We start from the raw sequence: 24,849 nt of genomic DNA, 5'->3' as shown, positions 1-24,849 counted from the left end.
AGAACAATTTAGCATTCCAGCATAAAACCTGCAGGCCTCTTTCAACAGCTAAAGAATAGTGAAGAATTGTATATTCCAGGCGTTTTTTCTATCACATATATCAAGGAGAACCTCTAATTTGAAGTCGTAAAACTTTTAACTCTCTCAAGATTGAACATGTTTCCAAAGCTCTTTGAGGAATCAAAGCGTCTAAGCAAGTTCTTCTAACACCTTCTGTGCTGCCGAAGACAGTCAAAGAAAAAAGAGCGAGAGAGAGAGAGAGAGAGAGAGAGAGAGAGAGAGAGAGAGAGAGAGAGAGAGAGAGAGAGAGAGAGAATGTGGCCTGTGGACTTTATGGAAATAGCAATCCACATCCATCAGAGTGTGATTGGGCTGTCGGAATAAATTATTCATAGCTGCTCTTGCCGAAAACTACAAAAGGAAAAAAAAAATTCCCAGTGAATTATTGAAGACGTATGCAGAATTAATTAGCAGCATGATTAAAAAACAATGAGATTATTTTAAAGGGCTCTCCAGTAATCTGCTGCTTTAGCTCTTCAGCAATCAACAAAAACATATCTATCAAAGACATATAATTTTTTATGAATGAATTAATTTATTTTTGTGATATTGATGTATCACACTGTAGAACTCACATAATTGAACTTTATTAGTCCACGTTGTCCAGGGAATCTAGAAAATCTAAAATGTTTGGTGCAGTCTTGGCTACTTTAAAGCCTGGAGATCAAGTTATTGTTAGACATTCCTGTATTGGAGAGCTGGACAAGGATTAAAATGCTGAGCTCAAAATACTGCACTCGTTTCATATTTTCATATTTTACAGCAGCATCTGCACTTCCTTTCCCCTGTCTAGTTCTTAAATTCCTCTCAGTTTTTATGTCATCGAGAACTTTCAAGGGACAGTTAAGGAAGTGAGCATTAGGTCTTCACCAGGTTCAATCTGAAATGTTGCAATGTCATTAGAATGTATTAGTAATGATCCTTTTGTGTAGCTGTGTACGATTTTGTGTAAGTGGTACACCAATTGTTAAAATGTTGGCGTTCCGATTGGAAGGTTGTGAGTTCAAATCACAACAAAAAGTTGGCACTTCGATTGGAAGGTTGTGAATTCAAATCCCACCAAGCTGCCACTGCTAAACTCTTGAGCAATGCCTTAACCCTTAATTACTCATGTATAAATTAGATAATTGTAAATCGCTCTGGATAAGAGCATCGGTCAATTAGGTACATGTAAATTTTCTCAAGAGGTTGACAGTATCATTGAAACTTTCCTATCTTAGTTTTACTCTGAGTATTCATATATGGCAAATATTCCGGTAGGAGTTCCAGATATTCCCAAGCCAACGTATGATAAAATCTTTATGAAGAATCCTAAGTCTGATCTAAAAGACTAACCTAAAAGGAGCAACCTAAAAGGCTGAGGTAATTCTGGCCAATGAATGAATTCAATTCACCACCAAGTGGATTTCAGTTGGCAGTTCCAGTCCTCTCTTTATATGAGTAACCACAATAGATGGTCAATTATGATGATATAATGAATAAATAAACTTTTGTCCACAATACGAAGGGTAAGATTCACTGATTTGCATCTATATGAAAGTTGATGATGTGATGCATCAATTTAAAAAGTGAGAAGTCAATAAATTAGTTTTTTTTTTTTTTTTACTTCGGTAAAAAAGATTTATGTATGTGTACGAAGTGAAATTCAACCCTTGTAACGTGTTCGAAAGCTGCCAACATATTTTGTGTTAGCGGGTCAAATTTGACTCGTGATTTAACTCAAAGAACAACGGTTATCAAAGTCATAGTTAACTTGTATATGCATTGAAAACCATGCAATTGTAAAACCATGTAAATGTAATCTTTTAGCCACATGATCTGGTTCTAATTAAAAAAATGCCAAAATGCCAAAAAATGCCGGTATCTCGCTCCTCTTAATTGGCGTCGCCAGACTGAAACAAAGAGCACTGATTTCTCTCATCAGCTGTAGGTGTTGCTTACCGCTCGTTCCGTCCAGCTCCACCCTCCACTCGCTCACCGCTGACACAGAGGGATTATGGTTATAAATGGAGTACTACAACTTTCGAGGACATCTAAAGATAATACTGTAAGAGAACAGTGTTTTGGAATCGCGAGAAAGAACGGTCTGCATGTGAGTTATATACATCGTATATATGCTACAAATGGACATTCTGTGTAACCCAGATGAGGACGGGTTCCCTCTTGAGTCTGGTTCATCTCAAGGTTTCTTCCTTATGCCATCTCGGGGAGTTTTTCCTTGCCACAGTCGCCACCGGCTCGCTCATCAGGGACAAACTTACTTATAAAGAACATATTCACTTTTAATCACCACTTTATCTGTGTAAAGCTGCTTCGAGACAATGGTAATTGTTAAAAGCGCTATACAAATAAAAATGAATTGAATTGTATTGAGTTGTGATCGTGTAGAGAGAGAGATGAGAGAGGAAATAAACTGCGTCCGATTCAATGCATTTTGATTTGTATAGAGCTTATAACAAAGGACATTGTCAGCTTTACACAGATAATGTGGTAATAAAAAGAAATGTTCTTTAGAAGTGTACGTTTGTCCCTAATGAGAGAGCCACTGGCGACCGTGGCAAGGAAAAAAACCCTGGGATGGCATAAGGAAGAAACCTTGAGAGGTATCAGATTTAAAAGGGAACCCATTCTCATCTGGGTGGCACCGAATGTCTACTTATTACAGCTAAACGATATTGGAGTGTGCAGTAATGGTGATCAAATGCAAACTGTAATCCTAAAAATTTGACATTAAGTCCAAATCCATCCTCAAAAGCTCCTGTGTTACTCCCTATTTTAATGGATCCTATGTCCATTACCCATATTCCTGCTCAGTATTAGTATTATAAAGAGGTGCGACAACAACATATCATATGGTCATCTTCATCAAATATCATCTTCGCCAGCCAACCACAAGGTCCAAGAGAGACTGGTTTTGTGTCAAAAAAGGTGCCTTGCCCTTTATTCACAACCAAATACAAAGCGCATTATTGGTATTCTGTATCCTCAAGGGTACAGAACTTGGACACTAGCCTGTTGAAAGGAAAGGCGTGCTATGGATATTGTCCATTGTGCTTTTAGACTTCCATGACCATGCACAAAATAGTGAATAGGATAAGATTTCATGATATTATGCAAAGTTTGCTTGTCACTGTTACATCTCCTTATCAACACATTCTGAGCAGAGAAGAGAAAAAAAAGGGAAGAAAAGAAAAGAGACTCCACTTGTATAAGCATCACAATGACTTAGATTGTAGGAGGCAGAGGAGACGAGGCCAATTTGGCTGATGCATCAAATAAAGCAGTGAACAAAAGCTAATCTATTGAAGGTGAACAAAAGGTTCGCATGAGGTAACAGGGATAGAGATAAAAAGCTCTTGCGATTGCTGTGGCACACGGAAAATATTTACTCTGCTGAGGTGAAACAGACCAGGAAGTTGGAGACAAACGACCTGGCACCTACACACAAAACCTGAATCGGTCTGTGTGTGTGATTTCAGCAGTGCTGTTTGAACAGGAACCCTGAGTGTATCTGTATTTGAGTGACCACTAAACTCAGATGCACACAATTTTATGTAAGCAGAACTGACCATTTCGAATTAGGTCCTGCAGTTACCACACAAATATCCCAGTCTTATTGACTTTCAAACCTTCCACACAAAGTCATTTTCTCAAATAAGCATGCGCTACAACTAGACATTTGGGCCAGTTTAATGTTCCTATTGCGGGTACAAATCTGGCTTAATGCTCCTGCCGATGCCACAGCGATCTTTGACCAGGAATTAATGGAGTCATAGTCTTGGGTGGAAGGGCAACTAGTTAATCTTTTTAAAAAACAGTTTTTTTTTAAAAAAAAGCAGTTGTTTGGCCTTACATATCTCAGAGGAAGGATGTGTCAATCTTCTTCCTTCTATGTTTGGTTGATGGTGAATGATAAGGAAGAGCAGGCTAGTAGGTGTGAATTAGCATGAAAATGTGCAGGATATAGACTGACACGGAACAGTAACTAACTAGCAAACTTCTACTTTAGCTCAAATCTATATTAACTTTTATTATTAGCTGCAGTATTAAAGATTACATAAAGGTATGGCAACCAGGGTGGTAGCCTTCCATGTTGCTTTGGAGAAAAAATATCAAGAAGATTTCAGCTGCTTGTACCACATTGTCACACTAATGTTACTCCTCATTTCAGAATATTTCCATTGTAATACTTCTTGCCATTGAGCTGCACCCTGTTTGGTCAGAAGGTTCAAAGGTGCTTAAATTTTTGACATGGTTACCTATTCTAAACTTTGGGCACAATGCACAACTTTGGTGTCATGCCAGAATGCAGGCTACAAAACCTTGTTGATCTTCACCAGTGGTTCCCGAATAATGTTGCAATCCTGAATTTTGATCTTGTTGTTGCTCTTGCCTGCCCTAAGCAGTGCTGTTTTATGATCGCCTAACCTTTGTTTGCATTTCGATCATGTTCGTTTAGCTCATCTTTGTTACCTGCATCAAATACAACACAAAGGAAAACAAACACTGGCAACAGCACACATTTAGTGCACAGTGTAGATACATCAGACCACTGATAAAGATTTTGCACAAATGCAGCTGCGCCAAAGGTGGAAACATCTGTACTTGTCCATTTTGGTTGGCTCCCATGATATCCAACAATAACTATGACAATGGAATGATGTTTATATCTTCATAAAGATACAACACATTTTAATGATTTTAAATTGTATATCACGAAGGTGTCCCATAAACTTAATTTGAGACATTTTTCGAACTTTGAACTCTATTACGGAAGTGCCTCACTTTTCTCAGAGTTCAAATTTCCGAAAATGTTTGTTTTAGTATCTTTATGAAGACGGACATAATTCCATTGTAGCTTGTGGTAGATCAGTGGACGTCCAAGATCTTGGACTTCGAATCAGTGGGTAGTGAGTTCCAATCCCAGCACCACCGAACTAGCACTACTGGGCCTTTGAGCAAGGCTCTTAACTCTCATCTGCTCATTTGTGTAAATAGGATAATCGCAAGCTGCACTGCATAATGGCTTCTGCCAAATGCCATTAATGTAAATGAAGTCAGTGGTTCATCTGATTGGAAGCTTTTCGAGCAAGGTCCCGAACCTTCCGCTGCTAAGATGTAAAAATGAGATAATTGTAAGTCGCTCTGGGTAAGGGCTACCCAATTTTGCCAAAATCTGTAAAGGAATTAAGAGCTTATATTATATTTCCAGCTGCGTTATATTACCAGATGCTTTATTTTGCTAGCTTTATAGAAACCAACTGGTGTGAAGAAAAGAATGTGGACCATCTGAATGGTTGTTTGGTTAGTGGTACAATAGGTCAAGGTCATGGTTTAGGTGTAGGCATGTGATTGTTTAACTACACTATAGTTTAGTGGTATGTAAACTGACACCGTGCACGTCTATGTGTTTGTTGTCTGAGATCCCTTTATAGAGGCAGTGAACCGGATCCTGCCCCCAGCCTAACCTGATATTATACACCTGAACGTAAATTACACAAGTCGTATAAGGTTCGTTTTCCACAGGAAACTGGGGAGGTCTTTTTGTCAGTAGGGCCGGGGTCACAAAAAAGGTAAGGTAAGTCATACTGTGTCCTCTTACCTCATCTCTGACCTTGCGCCTGCCTGCCAGGCGTCTTTAAGTCAAGTCAAGTCAAGTCAAGTCAAGTTTATTTGTATAGCGCTTTTCACAACAGACATTGTCTCAAAGCAGCTTTACAGAAAACAACAGTGAAGGTGAATGGTGTGCGTTTGTCCCTGATGAGCAGCCGTGGCGACAGTGGCAAGGAAAAACTCCCTTAGATGATATGAGGAAGAAACCTTTAGTTAACACCCTTCTGCTCCACACCTGTATAGTGTAATCGTTTATAATCCCAAAATTACACAAGTCGTATAAGGTTCGTTTTCCACAGGAAACTGGGGAGGTCTTTTTGTCAGTAGGGCCGGGGTCACAAAAAAGGTAAGGTAAGTCATACTGTGTCCTCTTACCTCATCTCTGACCTTGCGCCTGCCTGCCAGGCGTCTTTAAGTCAAGTCAAGTCAAGTCAAGTCAAGTTTATTTGTATAGCGCTTTTCACAACAGACATTGTCTCAAAGCAGCTTTACAGAAAACAACAGTGAAGGTGAATGGTGTGCGTTTGTCCCTGATGAGCAGCCGTGGCGACAGTGGCAAGGAAAAACTCCCTTAGATGATATGAGGAAGAAACCTTTAGTTAACACCCTTCTGCTCCACACCTGTATAGTGTAATCGTTTATAATCCCACTAGCCGGTTTTGCTTTCTTTTGTGTCTTTCTCAACGCTTTTTTATTTTCTCACCATTTTTACCGTTCTTTTGTTTCTGGAGGAACATTGCCTCTGTGTACTGTGTACCACTGTGTAGAGTAGAAATGACAATAAAAGACTCTCGAATTGACTTGACCTCTATCTTGATCATCAGCCACTTCTAGTTTCTCACTATTAGTGTTTTCTTTATTTTAATGTTTCAAATGGCATATTACAATATTGTTTTAGGTCAGAATGAAAAATTGCCTGCACTGCAGTGTGAGCCTCATTTCCACAGATGTACAATGCTGACATCTAGTGGTCCACACAGATGCAGGTCACTGCAACCGACTTCCAGATGTAGATGATGTAATGGTCAAGCCAGAGGTGACAAAAGCTCCCAGATGTGACATTAGGTGGAAGAAGCAGAAAGTGACTCGAGCTCGAATTCAAGTGAAGCCAAGCCATCCATTTCACTAGTATCAAACTGGTGCAATATATATGAACACATTCAGGTGCAATATGTACACATACATACAATTTCTACAGCAGCACATTTTCCCATTGCCGTCATATTTTTTATTTATTTACATATTTTTATATATGTATCTGCTATTTATCTGCCTATTATTTGCACTTCTGGTACTTTGCAACGACATTAAAGATATATCGTTTTTTTTGTCTAATATTTTTTTAAATACATTTAACAAAAGATAAATCTTGTCCATAGTAGGCTATTTATAATAAAATGTGGTGGTTCTTTTTGTTTTTTTCGGTATTGATATCGGATTAAATATCGGCGATACTTGGTAGTCAGGTGTCAATCGAGAACGGGGCACATCGATTCGCTCTGCTATCGATTACATAAGCCTGCTCGATTGCTCTGTGCGCAAATGGCCGACAGCGACATGGGCACTGAATCTGCCGAGCCGAACCAAGAGGAACCCTGTTTTTACCGAGGGAGACCCAAACATTCCCCGGAGGAAGAAGCGAGTCTGGAGAGACAACATTTCTGGAAAATCATCAACGCGTTTAGATATTACAGGTTAGAGCAGTCGCCATTTTATTAACCCCTCATGTTTTCGGTACTGTTATAGGTGGCATGCTAAACAAAAGAAAATGATTCTTTCTTTCTATTTATATAATTCATAAATATATATATATATATGCTTATTAAATGTTTTGAATGTTTCTAAATATTTAAAACCGCATGAAATGCCCAGACTCGCATACAATATATGGGAAAAAATGCTCAAATGCTCAGATACTCATTTCCTCAGGCTGAATCCCCAAAAGCGCTTTTCTCCCTATATAGGTGCCCTACTTAGGCTTACAAACGAATGACTTGGGCAGCTTCCATAGTGTACTACACGAGGGAAAGTGTTTGATTTGTAACACGGTTTAGTTCAAGCTTGCTTTTGAACTAGTAAGAAATAACTTTAATACGTATTATAGCTTACGGAAAATTATATATTTGATTTCATATTTTAAATAGGTTACAAAAAAAGGTAATATAATAATTTGGCGAAAATAAAAGTTGTAATATAGCCAAAAGAATGGTGCATTTTTTAGTTTTCTGATTGGCCACAACTGCCTTACCGGCATCTTTTAAAAGTAGTTCCGGCTGCATGGCGGATCACAGATTTATATTCATCCGCTTAATAAGCAGACATTTAAACAAACCAACATACAAACAAAAACCCTCCGTGTTTAGCAAAGTAGACCTCCATTATTAACATTTGAGGTTTCATTGATTGGGACGTTCTTTTATTTATATATCAGTAGTGCGTGACGTTACGGGACCGTTAACCAACTATCTGACACATTCACTAAAATCAACATGGTCTTCAGTTTCATGGCCTGCGTACGTTTTTTTGGGAAACGTGCAAAATCAGGAAAGTCCGGCAACACTGGCATGTGACGTGTCGAAACACTTAGCGCAGTGAAGACAGTTGATTGCTGTGTCAATTATTGCCGTTATGTGACGCAGTGGACCACGGTCGCTCATTAAAGCACAGCAAACGTGGACACGTGACGTATCGAAGCGCTTGTCTCAGTAAGGAGAATCGCATTATCGAGTTTTGTGCCACCAAGCACCACGCTCGTGTTTTCATCTAGTTCATAATTCATCTATTTTTTTGGAGTGAACAAAAGGTTTATGGGGGAAGGACTGGTTATAGCTGCTATAAAGTAAGAGGTATGAGGTCTAACTTGTCTTGCGAACACGCCACAGCAGTTATAACGCATGGAATGGCTTTCGTTAATGAAGGAATAAATCGGTGCACAGGAAAATAATCAACTTTGGAGGTTGTCCCAGCTTGTGTGGGTCATCACACTACTTGTCATTTGTTTTCTTATAACAGCACCCCCTGTGGATGTGGGATGGAAATGGTACGTTGCCTCTCTCCAATATGGGCACCCTTGGTAAATATGAGCAAAGAAGTCTGTGAGAAATTTTGTTTAATTAAATATTATTTTATAAGTAATATTATGTTCGTGGCACAATTATTGGCACCCTTTTAGTCAATGCTTTGCAATGGTTGGGGTCCGTGCTGGTGGACTGTCCTCGTCGGTTCAGGACAGGGGACTGGAATGGCCATATCGGGACCTTGATTTTGTGGTCATGTTCACATCCCTATTTGCTCATATTTACAACATAGCATTGATTTTGTATGTGTTCCGAGGCAATCGTGTAAACACCGTGCGCCGTTTGTTATTAGCGACGTATCTCATATCAGTGCAAATCTACAGACGCAAACCCTCTTGTATCGTCTCCGTGTCTCTCTCCGGACCAGGACCCATTTCGAGGAGCGGCTGAAGCGGTGCGAGAGGCACTTCCTCAGTCTTCCTCGCCGTCATCAGCAGCTCCTCTCCGGCTTCCTAGATAAGCTTGCCGAGATCCGACGCTGCATGGAGTGCAACCACGAGGTCCTGCAGGCCATCGTCCACAGCTGCACGCACATGTTTGAAAACATGGAGTATGACGAGGATGTAGGTGAACAAGAATCGGGGGGTTAAGTAAGATATGAGTTATAAGTGGCGAGACACCTCAACAAGCAAATGTTCTCCGCTGTTCTCATGCATGTTACAGCAATGGGATGGTTGTGTTGGGGTTTTTTTTGTTTTGTGCTAAACCACTGTTTTTTTTTTTTTCCCCCTTTGGAAGGAGAACATGAGGAGAGCTGGGCCGTCTTCAACTTTCGACATGGACAAGCTGAAGTCCACCATTAAGCAGTTTGTGCGGGACTGGAGTGAGACGGGCAAAGGGGAGAGAGATTCCTGCTACGCTCCTATCATTAAGGAGATACAGATACAGTTTCCTCCTGAAAAGTGGTGCGTATATGATGCTGTATGCGCCCGCGCCGCATCGGAGGGTAGTTCTTGCTGCAGCGTTTGCCACTTTACACGCGCCATGACGCAGTGTATCTCACAATGCGCTACGTTCAATTAGCATTTTTCAAATTCTTCGGCCTTTCATAGTTCTTACACAGGTACCTTCCTCCACACTCATATACATCAAAAACAACGGTCACATACGGATGTATGTGATTCTTCTCCAAACCGTTGCCAAAAAAGCTGGAATTGTATAGAACGTCTGTGTACGCTGCAGTCGTGGTTGTAATTTTACAACCCAAACCTGCTCCAGCATGACCGTGCCCCTGTGCACAAAGCCAGCTCCATGAAGACGTCTACCGATCAGTGCATGATATTGTGTTGGTCCCTCTTTTGCTGTTCAAACAGTCCTGACCTGTCGAGCATCAACAGCATGAACTTCTTCAGCAGTTTGAGCTACAGGAGCTCGTCTGTTCTACACTCCCCACTTGCTGTCGCAAGGTTCACTACTGTTCCTTCCTTGGACCACTTTTTATAGATACTGCCCACTGCAAACCCGGGAACATCCCACCAGAGCTGGCCCTCGTCAAACTCCACTCGAATCCTTACGCTCGCCCATTTTTCCTGCTTTTATCACGTCAACTTTGAGGACTAAATGTTCACTTGCTGCCTAATAAATGAATCCCACCCACTAACAGGTGCCACGTTGAAGAGATAATCAGTGTCCTTCACTGCTCATAATGTTATGCCTGGTCGGTGTATGTTGGAGCGGGTGAACTTGAGTGTCTTTTCACAGAACCCCAGTGGAAATAATTGAGATGAACTGGAACGCAACGATTCATCATGCCAGATCATGGCAGGCCTTCCTGCCCGACACTAGTGACTGTCCTCGTATGCCCTTGTGGTTGAACGGCCATCAATCCCTACAGCCGTGGTTAGAAGATTAGATTTCAGTAGTTCTAGTTAAGAATCGGTCACACTTGACTGCCAGTTTGTTGACGTGTGACGCAAACACACGATACACATGGCTTATAGTCAAAAGCTTGTCATTGTTTTGGGGGAAAAAATAAATCACAACTATTAACAATCATCAAAAGCACTACTTAAACGTTCTCCTCATGAGTATTCACTTGTGCTGTCTTCTGGTGTGGAAGGTAATAACCGACAAGCTGACGAATCATGTCGGATTTCTGAATCGCAGTGACGTCTCTGAGGTGAAGGTGCTAGTTCCAGGAGCCGGTCTGGGCCGCCTGGCATGGGAAATCGCCGGCCTCGGTTACTCCTGCCAGGGCAACGAGTGGAGCTTCTTTATGCTTTTCTGCTCCAACTTCGTCCTTAACAGGTAACAACCATTGCACAAAGTGTGTTTTTTTTTCAAATATTTTTTATTTCATTATTTTTTCTTTCCTGAAACCTCACCAATCGACTGAATCATCTAAAATGAGTCCGAGAACCTCTCAAAAATGTTTTAGCAAAATGTGGATTCTCGATTTTGATTGGACAGAGGGTGCCCGTTCATATCGGAAAGAGTCGTGCCCTATTGCCAAGGCAAAAATGAGGATGTTTGTCGTTTTGAAGCAAGGCTGACCCTGAGCACTCCTCCCGTCTGCTCAGGTGCGAAAAGGAGAACTGTCTGACGTTGTATCCTTGGATTCACCAGTTCAGCAACAACAAGCTCTCCGGAGACCAGATGAGAGCCGTGACCTTCCCAGACGTCAACCCGCAAAGTCTCCCGCTCGATTCCGACTTCTCCATGACGGCCGGAGATTTCCTGGAGGTGTATACAGATCCGAGTGAGTCGTGAACTCGAACTCTTCGTTTTATCCTATGTAACATTTCAAAATACTTTGGAATCGAATAGGATTTTGTTTGTGATCCTGATAATTGATAATTGCATTTATCTATAGGGATCCATCTTGCTGGATTAAATTGTTCATTTTCTTTATTTTTCTTTTTGTTTGTTTCAATCAGACACGTGGGATTGTGTTGCCACCTGCTTCTTCATCGATACCGCCCACAACGTGCTTGACTACATAGACACCATCTGGAATATTCTCAAGCCTGGTGGAGTGTGGATCAATCTGGGTGAGTTCCAGTTTACCTCAGTGTTCTATGGTAATATCGACACGCCGAAGCTAAACAAAGCATGTTCTTGAGCAGGGCCTCTACTGTACCACTTCGAGAACATGGCGAATGAACTCTCCATCGAGCTGAGCTACGAAGAAATTAAGGGCACCATTTTGAAATGTGGCTTTCAGCTCGAGGTACGACGACGATCCAAATTGTGACGAAAAATGTGATTACGGTTCTTTGCATGAATAAAATGTTTGATCTTTTGTTTTGTTTTTTGTCCCCCCCCCATCACGCTAGGCGGAGAGAGAGTCCGTGCTCAGTACCTACACAGAGAACGAGCGCTCCATGCTCAAGTACTTGTACGACTGTGTGTTTTTCGTGGTGCGGAAACCCGCAGCACTGATCTCCAACTCCCAAAACTGTAAAGGTGGCGAGCTAAAAGCGCCGATGACATGACCCTCAGACCACGAACTTTAAAGTTTAGCCAATTTTATTACGTTTCTGCACACTTCTTCTTTGTGTATCAGTAGTTAAAAAAAAAAAAAAAGAACGCACACCTTTCACGACTTTGCCTCAGGATAGAGGGTTCTTGTGGCCATTGATCTCAACAACCTACTTGACCTGTTGTTTTAAACGTTTTGGATTTGAACGTCTAATGATGGGAGATGTCCTAATTGACTGCCTGACTGCTGAACTCATTTGAAGGGGGATCGAGCAGAACTGGTAAGGTCAGGTAAAGAAAACAGGAGGACAGCTCTAATGCCAAAATTCGCAATGGGGTACTTGGGTACGTTGCGCAAGGATAATGTTGATCTAGGGTTACGGTAAGTCAGCATGGGTTAAATATACCAATCAACATTTGGCCAGCAGCAGACCTGAGAGTTAAGACTTTACCCATCAACACAGGAAGTGATTATCCACACCTTCCCCTATATATTTTTGGTGAGACGGTTTGGGGGATAAGTTCTGTGCAGGACACTCGAGTTTTTCTTCATTCAACTCCATTGTTGACAAACCACGTCTTCACGGAGCTCACTTTGCTCACTGGGGTATTTTCCAATGCTCCATTTCTGACCAGTGTATAAAATATTATTTAACGGTTTCGATCAAATTCAATCACACCTTCCGGGTCACAAAGTTTTCAGAGGAGTATTGGTTCGTTCCACGAGTGTGTTCTCAACGGAAAACCTATTCAAGGCTCCAAACAAACAGACTAAAGATTGTGAATGCCGGCAATGCTCAGAGACAAGAACGGTCATCTCAACCCTTTGAATATCCACGTATTATACCTCAGTATATCCTCAGCGATTTGATCGCTTTCAGATCCAGAAGTGTCTGATTCCTCAGTTGTGTTTAGAGCTGCAACTCGTTTGCATTTTTAATTATTTATTCTTCACTCCTCCGTTCGACCTGGTACTGTGTAATGGCTGTCTTGAGAACATTTTGGCTGACTAAATGACATGAACACAGCTCAAAGGAAATAAGTTGTTTTAAACTTCATGTACAATCACGTGTGTGCGCCATTCTTTTTTTTTTTTTTTTTTTTTTTTATTCTAATAGTTTTTTTTTTTTTCTTTCAAGATATATTTTAATAAAATGATTTGATTACTACAACTTTGGTCTTAATCTGCACACAACCGTTCTAGAGAGGGTTCTTGAGCATGTTGAGGGACTCATTTGAAATGGTATACAACATGTATCTGAATGTATTTTTTGCACGGCCAACGAGGTTTTTGGTTTAAGAATTAAACCAAAAGAATCCTTTTAGACTTTCTACGAATTTGAATGATTTTCTGAACATTTTATTGCTAAATCCATTGTCATGAATTCCTCCAAAATATCTTCGATATTATTCTATTTTTATAAAACTTGTGAAATTTGTAATAAAACCAGTATGTCATGAAATCCACGTGGAAATTATAGAGGATTTCATGACATAATGGTAGGATTTTTAATACATAAAATCACATGTATAAAAAGAGCTAGACAGTCGTACTTAACTTTTTTGATCAGCTTGGTTGAAAGCATGACTTTTTATATTACTGTGTGGTCTACAGATTCAAAACAAAACGCATGACTGAATGTAAAGAAATTTAGTTTCTGTTTGTTGGTGAGAGTAAAGCACTTTATCACACACATATTGGGGTGGAAGGACAGACCTTAAAATTTATTTTACTTCCACTGTTGTGAACATGGCAAGCAGCAAGAAAGTTTGAATTTGAAAGAAATGTGCTTTTGTAGTATAGAAAGAATGGAAGAAATGACAAGTGGACTCAGAAGACAATGTGGGGGACACTGATTATAAGGGATATGAAAGCTTTGTAAGCTTTGCACACCTGGATAGGGTGATTTTCTGCCATTGTTTTATATATAAAATATAAGTAAAAAATCCCTTAGATGTTCTGAGGAAGAAACCCTGAGAGGAACCAGACTCAAAAGGGGGAACCCATCCTAATATCAGGCTGCAACATAAGATTGTGAAGGAGATCTAGTTGATACAAGACCCCATCAGATATTCTGCCCGCCATATGACATCTCAAATCATGTCTCGAAAGCATTATAAATGAGATAACCAATTTTGGTAGAGGTGTGTGTATACTGTACATATCTATAAGGCAAAACCCTTTATTTTATTTATTTATTTATTTATTATCCCCTCCATACAGCCCAGTGACCGATATTTTCCTCTTTGCCCCGATAATTAGTCTTTATGACTATTTTCCGCAATATATTTGCAAACATTGATTGTTGTTAGAGAAAAGGGCGTATGCGATTATTTTCAGTGCGCCATTTTTGAAATTTTTAATGTAGAATTTAAAGTAAAAAAAAATAACATAAAAAACAACTCAATGCTATAGAGAAATAACAACATATCAGCCCTCTACTGTCATCTACAGGCGGAAGGACGCAAGTACACGGAGATCGGTTTAAAGCGTGCGATCGCAAAAAAAACCCATTAAAAAAAAAGACCCAACATACACGCCGGTGACGTCACAGTGCGTTAAAGCTCTTGATGACGCGTTTTCCGAAGCTATAAAAGCCGCGCTGCTGAACTTTAACAATTAAGCTGTACGGAAAGAGAGAAGAGTGAGAAAAATAGTCTCTCTGTATAAGCAAAAATGATTCCGAGTATTTTGAATTCGGAAATTCCTCTTCATGAGATATACAAGTATTTATCGTCAGAAGGAATTCACAGGGAAGAAGTGAAGACTGGTGTTTTGCTGTATTTGTGTTCACCCGGTGAGTGAAGTTTAGGGGAGTAGAAGGTTCGAGAAAAATGCACCAAAACACTTCTGCACATGTATGCTGGGGGATTTACGCTGAACTGGTTTCCCAGCATCAACAGGTCTTGTTTTGCGATCGCTGCCAGTCCATAAGCCCACGTTTTATTCCGAGCTCCTTGCATTTGCGACCTTTCGCCTGTAGATGGCGAAAGACCGCTGATATTTTCATTTAAAATCCTGGAATATAATGGAATCCTATCTCTTTTCTGTTAGATATGTGGCCATGGGCTTCCGTTTTAGTCACGTGTCTTTTGTGTATGACTTATGGATCGTTTGTAGAAAATGAATTAAAAAATAAATGGGGAGGGTTGCGTTAGGAAGGGCATCCAGCGTAAAAACATGTGCCAAATCAAGCATGCGGATGGTCCGCTGTGGCGACCCCTAATGGGAGAAGCCGAAAGAAAGTTTATACTAACTTATCAATGTCTATTTATCCTTATCCTTATAACACTAACAAACGTTTAGTTGATTTAAAAATTTTAGTTTTAACTCATCTAATCCCTCTCACAAAAAGAAACTTCAGAACTATACACAAACTCACACACCACGTTCTATTTCTCTTTGTGTTGTAAAGCCCCCAAAATCTCAGATTCTGCATAAGGGGACCCCCCCCCCCTCCAAGTCTATATTTAAAAAACAATACGTTTTTGTCATATTTTATACAGTGCTCGAATTGAGGGGGGGCTGGGGGGTCCAGGACCCCTTATAAGGCATTAGGGACCCCCCATGACTAGTAAAAAATAGACTTGGGGGGTCCCCAAGATGGCGATGCGACTTTATTTAGCAAACAAAACCAGGTCGGTACATAAATTACCCCAAAAACACATCATTCTGTCACGCTTCCAGAACACTTCTTTCGGCTTCTCATATTAGGGGTCACCACAGTGGATCATCCATTCTTATTCGTGATCCGCATGTCCAATTTGGCATATGTTTTTACGTTGGATGCCCTTCCTAACGCAACCCTCCCCATTTATCCGGGCTTGGGACCAGCACTAAGAGTGCACTGGCTTGTGCAACCCTAATGGCTGGGTTGCTTCCAGAACACTAACTATCTGAAATTAGTACAAAATCATGGCGTTGTTTACGTCCTTACAGTACTGGAAACCATCTAACTCTTACTGAGCCTCTGACTTGGCAGTTTTCCCAGCGTGTGTTTGTAAAGTGTGTCAGTCAAATAACGTATACACTGCAATCGTTTGTGTATTTGAAATACTGCTTTTAGTCATTTCCACACTTTAATCATTGAACAGTGTCATTAGTCCGCTTGTGGACGAAATAAGATTGGCTGATAAAGAACACAAGTTGACTACAAATTGGTGTATATATTAATATAACACTGGACCATGCTACAATGCTCATTTAAATGGTCCCTTGATATTTGACTCAAGCAGTTTTCATATATTCTGCTAAACGTTTGTTATTCCTTTTGTTTTGCTTCAGGATTCTGGAGGTACCAATGCAGTCATTGCTGGAACAGAAGAGTTGCATGTAAGATATTGATTTCTCCCCGTTGTGCTAGCTTTATTGTACATTCTGAACCGAGCAGATACTTACATCTACGTTACTACAGGTGTTAATGCAGGAGGGGGCTACGTCTTGCATGCTGCAGGTATATATTTTCCATTCCCTACTTGAAATGTATTTGTTAGGAAATATATACAGGTGTAAGACAGGACTTACGAATGCTACACAATCTTGTGTGCAGGCGACACGATCGTGGCCGAGTGGTTGATGGATAAAGTGCAGCTGAGCGATCTTGTATGGCAGGCTGTAAATTGCGCTCTCCAACTGATAGATGTGTGCAAAAACCAAAGGAAAGAACATGGCAAGATGGAGCCCATCAGAATAAGTGAGCATTTATTGCTTTTGTGCGTAATTTAATTGACTTTATATTCGATGCGGCTCATATTATCGGATTTATATGCCGTTGTTGTTTGTCGTAGCAATATCAGCTGGGAGGTTTTCCAGAGTGGGACTAGGTGACGAAGACAGTCAGGTTTGCTTCATCACTGGCTCGGTTGTGGACGAGATACGGTCGGCCGAGGCGCTGGCGAAACACGGCGACGTCCTTCTGTCTCCCGAAGCGCACCGTCTCTGCAACAAAGAAAACCTTACCTTTAAACTTCTTGAAAATGAGCAAGCTTTCAAGGTTAGTCACGAAGCTCATCTACACAGAACGGCAAAGTCCGAATTGACTTTAAAAAAAAGTTTTAATGATGTCAATGTTGATCCATCAGGTGCAGTACCTCAGGCAACAGCAAAGTGTCTCAATAGCAGACCCATGCCCGTGTATACCTGACAACATTAGGACCAGTGAGGACCATTTTCTTTTTTTTCAATTTCACTCAGCTTTAATTCATGTACAGTACGTTTCTACATAAACTGATTTGAATGTCTAAATTCTTTTAGCGACGCGAAGAGTATACTTGGTAACAAGCGTGGAGAAAATGAAGATCCTTAATAAATATATGCTGCAAACAGCCCTGGACAAGGTAAGTACTATATGAGTCAATAATCTCTCAGATTTGCTATCCTACTGTTCTTAGTCAGATTTGTCCTTGGTTTTTCATTAAGCCGGCGCTTACAGTACCTTTTGTTCCAACTGCTCTAGCACCAGAAATGTTCACGAAGTCCTTCGTTTTGCTCTTCTTTAGATAAACGAAGCCTGGCAAATGCGAGACCTGCCACAGCTATGGCTTGCTACAATTTTGTGCGTAAATCTGCAATACGGGTCGTCTGAGATGGATCAGTGTTACACTCGTCAAGAAACCCGGCAAATTATTACAAAGCAGGTGGCCGGATGCCGTGGGGTAATCTGCAACGACTTTTATTTCAAAGAGGTAATTTTTCCAGGTCTTGGTTGCTACCCTAAGAGTAAAACAGAGCCATTTGCTTCTTGGATACACAGGTGATTGAATTGAATTGAATGGATAAAGTCCCAAATAACAAGGTCCAGAGACAACTCCTATTAACCCGAGCCCCTCAACCTCCAAATTCACCCCCTTGCTGTAAAGCTCAACCCAAAACATTGATCGCACTCGTTACTATGGATGTTTTGTGTGATTTTAGGGCTGTGTATACCTGTGCATCATTGGATTACCTGGGGATAGGAGCTCAGATAAGACTATCCGTGCACTGCAGGCTGCCTACAGGATACATGAGATGTGCCTCCAAGTTAGAGGCATTTTGTAAGTTGTGGCACAGGGCATTCAAACTTAAACATTTTTTTTATACACACTTTACACCTATTTGGAGCAGCATTTTGTCTAGCCCTGTTTGTGCCCTATAGGAGCATCTCTGTGGGCGTAACTACAGGAAGGGTTATGTACAATACAGAGCTGGCTACTTTCGGAAATTACGCAGGTAAGGAGTGTTTTCCAGCACAGCTGTCTTTCTTTGACTTTAGTGTTCTCGAAAAATGTGTTGAAAACCGACCTTTTCTCTGTGACAGTGTACGGAGAGAGAGTGAATCTGGCTGCAAAGTTGGCGATGGACTATCCGGGGATTGTCTCATGTGACGTGCCAACCAAACTTTACTCCATGCTGCCTCTGTCACAGTTAATGCCCCAAGGGATCTACGAGTATGAGGAAGTGCATTATCAGTGCGCCTTCAATAAGATGTAAATATTTTATGAAAAGTACATATATATATATATATATATATATATATATATTATTATATTATGGCTGTCAATGGATTCGTAACAAGATTATCATGAGATAACTCGTGATTAATCGCAATTTAATCGCACATTTGTTGTATCTGTTCCAAATGTACCTTAAATTAATTATTTTCAAGTTTTTAATACTCTAATCAACACGGGCATGGGCAACCGTACTCAACATAGAGCATGGAGACAAAATACTCTTGTAAATGTTTTGAAGTAATTATGTTTTGTTTTAAATTACATAAATCGTCAGAACACCAAACGGAACTTTTGCCATGTTTCCACACGGACGGTTTTATTTGCTGGATGTGTGCACCATGGTGGACTTTGGTGCTTGAGTTGAGAGTTTTTTTTATATCTGAGTAAAGAAAGGAGGTTGTGAATAAATGTGTGTGTATATATATAGGTTATGATTGACATAAAAGACATACAGTGAGGAAAATAAGTATTTGAACACCTTGCTATTTTGCAAGTTCTCCCACTTAGAAATCATGGAGGGGTCTGAAATTGTCATCGTAGGTGCATGTCCACTGTGAGAGTCATAAACTAAAAAAAAAAATCAAGAAATCACACTATATGATTTTTAAACTATTTATTTGTATGATACAGCTGCAAATAAGTATTTGAACACCTGTCTATCAGCTAGAATTCCGACCCTCAAAGACCTGTTAGTCTGCCTTTAAAATGTCCACCTCCACTAAATTTATTATCCTAAATTAGATGCACCTGTTTGAGGTCGTTAGCTGCATAAAGACACCTGTCCACCCCATACAATCAGTAAGAATCCAACTACTAACATGGCCAAGACCAAAGAGCTGTCCAAAGACACCCGAGACAAAATTGTACACCTCCACAAGGCTGGAAAGGGCTACGGGGAAATTGCCAAGCAGCTTGGTGAAAAAAGATCCACTGTTGGAGCAATCATTAGAAAATGGAAGAAGCTAAACATGACTGTCAATCTCCCTCGGACTGGGGCTCCATGCAAGATCTCACCCCGTGTTGTCTCAATGATCCTAAGGAAAGTGAGAAATCAGCCCAGAACTACACGGGAGGAGCTGGTCAATGACCTGAAAAGAGCTGGGACCACCGTTTCCAAGGTTACTGTTAGTAATACACTAAGACGTCATGGTCTGAAATCATGCATGGCACAGAAGGTTCCCCTGCTTAAACCAGCACATGTCCAGGCACGTCTTAAGTTTGCCAATGACCATTTGGATGATCCAGAGGAGTCATGGGAGAAAGTCATGTGGTCAGATGAGACCAAAATAGAACATTTAAGTCATAATTCCACTAAACGTGTTTGGAGGAAGAAGAATGATGAGTACCATCCCAAGAACACCGTCCCTACTGTGAAGCATGGGGGTGGTAGCATCATGCTTTGGGGGTGTTTTTCTGCACATGGGTCAGGGCGACTGCACTGTATTAAGGAGAGGATGACCGGGGCCATGTATTGCGAGATTTTGGGGAACAACCTCCTTCCCTCAGTTAGAGCATAGAAGATGAGTCGAGGCTGGGTCTTCCAACATGACAATGACCCGAAGCACACAGCCAGGATAACCAAGGAGTGGCTCTGTAAAAAGCATATCAAGGTTCTGCCGTCGCCTAGCCAGTCTCCAGACCTAAACCCAATAGAGAATCTTTGGAGGGATCTCAAACTCCGTGTTTCTCAGCGACAGGCCAGAAACCTGACTGATCTAGAGAATATCTGTGTGGAGGAGTGGGCCAAAATCCCTCCTGCAGTGTGTGCAAACCTGGTGAAAAACTACAGGACACGTTTGACCTCTGTAATTGCAAACAAAGGCTACTGTACCAAATATTAACATTGACTTTCTCAAGTGTTCAAATACTTGTTTGCAGCTGTATCATACAAATAAATAGTTAAAAAATCATACATTGTAATTTCTGGATTTTTTTTTTTTAGATTATGTCTCTCACAGTGGACATGCACCTACGATGACAATTTCAGACCCCTCCATGATTTCTAAGTGGGAGAATTTGCAAAATAGCAGGGTGTTCAAATACTTATTTTCCTCACTGTAAATAATTATATGAAAAAAGACTAAGAAACTGGAACTGTATTACAGGCTTGCTGTTGATGCTGCAGCTTTATCCACCCAGATGGAGAGAAGGCGATTGGGTAAGTGGGTTACTTTCCTCAGTGTGTGTGAGGTTGTAGGTTAATGGGTAAAGCATTGGCCTTTGAATCTGAAGGTCATGAGTTCAAATCCTAGCCACACCAAACTGCCATTGGTGGGCCTGTGAATAAGGCCCTTAACTCCATAGTAGCTCAGTTGTATGGAATAAATAAATGTAAGTCGCTCTGGATAAGGGCGTCTGCCAAATGCTATTAATGTAAAATCAATTTAAGACCTTGCCCTTTTCTTAAATAAGGCCTTACTTACCTTTGCCTTATGTTTAGCTCTAGTTCATATCCAGACAATGCGGATAGATGAGCGGCTGGTGGTGAAATATGCCTCTGCTATTGGCCACACGTTTACATATGAGATGCTGCAGAACGTCATGTCTTTTATGAGTGAACGGGATCTTGCAGTCCCCCTGAAAGTACTGGTCAGAGAGGGCATCTTTAAGTGTGCGTTCAAGCCTGACAACAGCTCATCAGACAAGACCTGTTACTGCGAGACGAACTACAAAGGTTAGGAGATCACAAGTCTCTCTTCGATAATATACTTCAGTTAATTTATGAAAGAAATAAAAAACACGCACATTTAGTAAAAGATGATTCCAATAAAGAGCGTGGAAGCAACACAGTGCTAAAATTTTTCGAACGAACAAAGATTAGCATTAGCATAAATTCCCGATTAGCAGCACGGAATCCACGTGCTTGGAATTGTTTAAGAGCATCCCTAAGAGTACCGCTTGAGTGATGCTGAGACATGTTTCTCCCTCAGGGTACACGATCGTCTCGATGGATCCCATGTGGGACTGTCGGCTGATGAGTTTCTGCGACGCAGAAGAATTTCAAATGGTGCGCGAGCTGACACAGACCGACCTGAAGACATTCCAGGTGATCCACAAGCGATGTGCCAAGTACCTAGAGACCAAGCGCTACCGCTGCGGTAAATGCAGAGCCAAAACGTTCATATTCGAACAGCGAGCTTCTACAGAGGACAATGTCGAGAACCTCCGCCAGATCTACAACACGTTACGTCCTTTTGAGGCCTTTTGGAGCGAAGGTCTGAGAACGAGAACTCAGAAGGAGCAAAATAGGTAAGTATGTAATATTCCCTTTTCCTAGAGATGGAACGTTTAGGAGAGGGATAGGATATGCGATTCTATACAAAAGTATATAGGAAGTAACACTGCTTGCATGTATGTCTACAGTAACAACACAGAGAACTTCCAGACCATAGTGACGCTGGCCCAGACGAAAGTGCGTAATGGCAGGACTGCAGACAGCTGCCAGTGTGCGCAGCTAGTGGAGACAGTGCTCATCCCCAGACTGACACACTGGAAACTCGCAGGAGACATTGGAAGGACATTTTACTACCTTTTAGAGTGTGCAGCTGCCTTTGTATACCTTCAGAATAGTGCAAGGGTTGGTTTTTATTGTAAACGCATACTTAAATGTGGAACTGACCTTGGTGTGAGCTTTGCGCATGACTGTGAGAAACTGCTCTCTTCTGTTGCAGGCACTGGATTTTTTAAATGAAGCTAGGTTCATTCTGGAAAATCTCGAACAAGTGATGCCTGCATTTCCATCAGCTAAACCTGTACAGATTGATGAATCTCAGCAAGTATTTCTGTATCGGCTTACAGGAGAGGTAGGTCAAGACTAGGGCTGCTGCTATCGAGATTGTTTGCTAAGTATTCTAACGATTATTTCATCGATTAGTTGAATAATCGGATAAGAAGCACTTTTTTTTTTTTTTAAATGAACAAGTCATTTGTTTTTAATTTTGCAAAAATTTACATTTTGATTGCTGAGATTGCATACAAGAATATCTGCAAAAATCTAAACCCATTTAGTCCATTTAATTGCCATATTACCTCAAAAAAAATCGATTTCAAATAACTTTCAAAATGTCAACCGCACTGTACGCTGTCTTTTTTATGTTTTAGTTTGAAATGATCCCAAACTTTGGAAACTTTCTGCTGTTTTCTTACTCTGCTGCTTCTTCTGTGTTACCTGTCCAGAGCGCTCCAGAGTTTAGTGGGTTGGTGCGTCAGTAATAATTGTCCGTGGGAAACACAGTGCTCCGTATTCAGTTAAATGGACTAAACAAGGCAAAATTAATTCGTAATTGAATGCAAATAGAACCGATCTTGGCAATGACAACCATGTCTTTTTTTTTTTTTTTTTACTTTTCCCAGATTCAGTTTAAAGAAGGGAAATATTCGGAGGCAGAGGAAAACTTTATGAAAGTTCTGAAGATCCTGAAGTGCAAATTCCCTCACAAACTTTTGCCACGATCCCTAAAGCTTGTACAAGAGAAGATTAAGAAAGTCTCGTACCAGTCCAGAATGTTCAAGATCCCAGAGTATGAGTCCATATTTCTACAGTTCATGTTCTTATCAAATAAGAAATGAAAAGTGGTAAAATGCAGAGCATTTTTATAAGACGATTTTGTCTGTGTGTGTGTGTGTGTGTGTGTGTGTGTGTGTGTGTGTGTGTGTAGGAAGGAAAAGCTAACCCATATGCAGGAATGTATAGTTTGCCTGTCTTACCTTTTCCAAATCGACTGCATCTCTGGCCAGTTCCAAAACGCGTCGCTGGCCGTCATCATGGAGATCAACCTGGCCATTCAGAGTGGCGATCCGTTCAAGGTCAGTGACAAAGTTTAACAGGATAAAGACAAAGTGAGTTACAATCACTTCTTATACCTTTAAAATACGAACAAAGGTAATCACTATTACCAGATGTGACTCTGATCTTGTGGACATTCATCACTTGATTTTGAACCCCTGTGACATAAGAGTAACAAGTCTAATTGTTTATCTGCAGATCCTCCACTCCGCTATTGATTACCTCCAGTACAATCAGATTACAGGAGAGACAAACAGGACCAGACATCTTGAAGACTTCCTGTGCAGGACTTGTACCAGCCTATCAGGCCACCCTGACGGACAGAAGCTGCTCAGCTACTTGTCCCAAAAAACTTGCTCTCCGTTAGCTGTGTGCAGAGAACCCATCACAGAATTGGGGTCCATAAAAGAAAGTTACATAAATAACCCAAAGTATTTTACAACCGAAAGCTTCCAGCTGAAGTGTTCAGATACACTTGCTTAGTAAGCTGTCAGTGGGCTGTCGATGTGTGTGCATGCACAAATTTCAAAACCCCAGCCACATTCGACTTTATGTAATACATAATCAGAGATTTCCCCACAATTATAACAAAATGATTCTGTTATCACTCCAATAAAAGTTACAAAAGATATAACAAATGTTTCAGTCTGATTTTTGCAGTAATGCACAGAATATTGTGCACAAGAGAAATAAAATTAGTGGTATATCTTATACAAGATAGAAGTATTAAAATGTATGGTTTGAAAAATATCAACATCTGTATCAACAACAATTTCATTTAAATCTGATTTTTGCCAAATTTGAATATGATGATTAAAAAAAATCCATTGCAAATATATTTACAATGGGAATACCAACATAGACCCAATCTACCTCTGCAGGACTTTATACATGCTTTAAACACACTTATACACTTAATACACACTAAACGTGCATACTCCTGCTTCTTGTATTTGCACTATAATTGCACGGAACTTTGTACATTTGTTACCTGTGTCTTTTTATTCGTTTATTTATATCATAGGCGGCTTGGAGGAGTCAAAGTAAGAATTTCATTGTATGTTGTAACATTGTTTCCTGTACATATCACAATAAACCCTTGGATCGGAAATATCTTGTAAATCTTCCCATTCTGTTTGCCTACATCCTTTTCCACATGTCCCCTGAAAATACGTGTCTATGAAACTGAACTGGATATATGGGTTTTGGCCTCCTGGAAAATCAACAATTCTTCCTAAACTTGCCCTGTACAGGATCGTTTTCCAATGAACAGAGTCTGGCCTACGGCTCAAACAATGATTCCCTGTATGATCTGTGTTCTAGCTTTTTTTTTTAAGTGTAAAATGTTCCTTAAAAAATCTGAAACCATTTGGGGTGCAAATGTAACATTCAGCTATGTGT

The 24,849-nt window shown here is 40.6% G+C and overlaps 2 protein-coding genes across 4 annotated transcripts; both read left to right on the top strand.

Annotated features, from left to right (window-relative positions):
- The first annotated feature begins 7,169 nt into the window (after window positions 1-7,169).
- carnmt1 (carnosine N-methyltransferase 1) lies at window positions 7,170-13,339 on the top strand. Of its 2 annotated transcripts, none has more exons than XM_083526751.1 (8): window positions 7,170-7,367; window positions 9,118-9,313; window positions 9,489-9,655; window positions 10,857-10,997; window positions 11,270-11,448; window positions 11,627-11,740; window positions 11,816-11,919; window positions 12,026-13,339. In XM_083526751.1, the coding sequence occupies exons 1-8, from the start codon at window positions 7,216-7,218 to the stop codon at window positions 12,182-12,184; spliced, it is 1,212 nt and encodes a 403-aa protein (XP_083382877.1). In that variant the 5' UTR covers window positions 7,170-7,215; the 3' UTR covers window positions 12,185-13,339. The 2 variants fall into 2 exon arrangements, with proteins under 2 accessions (XP_083382877.1, XP_083382876.1); XM_083526750.1 differs by having other exon boundaries at window positions 11,234-11,448.
- A 1,271-nt stretch (window positions 13,340-14,610) lies between these two features.
- Window positions 14,611-24,480, top strand: LOC310717939 (adenylate cyclase type 10-like). 2 transcript variants are annotated; one of them, XM_083526363.1, is made up of 19 exons: window positions 14,611-14,968; window positions 16,456-16,503; window positions 16,586-16,624; window positions 16,721-16,864; window positions 16,959-17,164; window positions 17,253-17,328; window positions 17,425-17,507; window positions 17,670-17,855; window positions 18,085-18,203; window positions 18,305-18,378; window positions 18,467-18,635; window positions 20,768-20,820; window positions 21,103-21,336; window positions 21,593-21,911; window positions 22,026-22,239; window positions 22,334-22,465; window positions 23,016-23,182; window positions 23,321-23,501; window positions 23,647-23,758. In XM_083526363.1, exons 1-18 carry the CDS (start codon window positions 14,848-14,850, stop codon window positions 23,484-23,486), a joined length of 2,550 nt encoding a protein of 849 aa, XP_083382489.1. In that variant the 5' UTR covers window positions 14,611-14,847; the 3' UTR covers window positions 23,487-23,501; window positions 23,647-23,758. The 2 variants fall into 2 exon arrangements, with proteins under 2 accessions (XP_083382489.1, XP_083382488.1); XM_083526362.1 differs by having other exon boundaries at window positions 14,612-14,968; window positions 23,321-23,468; window positions 23,647-24,480.
- Window positions 24,481-24,849: the final 369 nt, after the last annotated feature.

This window comes from Silurus aristotelis (genome assembly GCF_946808225.1).
Source record: "Silurus aristotelis genome assembly, chromosome: 23".
NCBI classification, from domain to species: domain Eukaryota; kingdom Metazoa; phylum Chordata; class Actinopteri; order Siluriformes; family Siluridae; genus Silurus; species Silurus aristotelis.
This window is presented reverse-complemented; position numbering and strand designations above follow the sequence as displayed.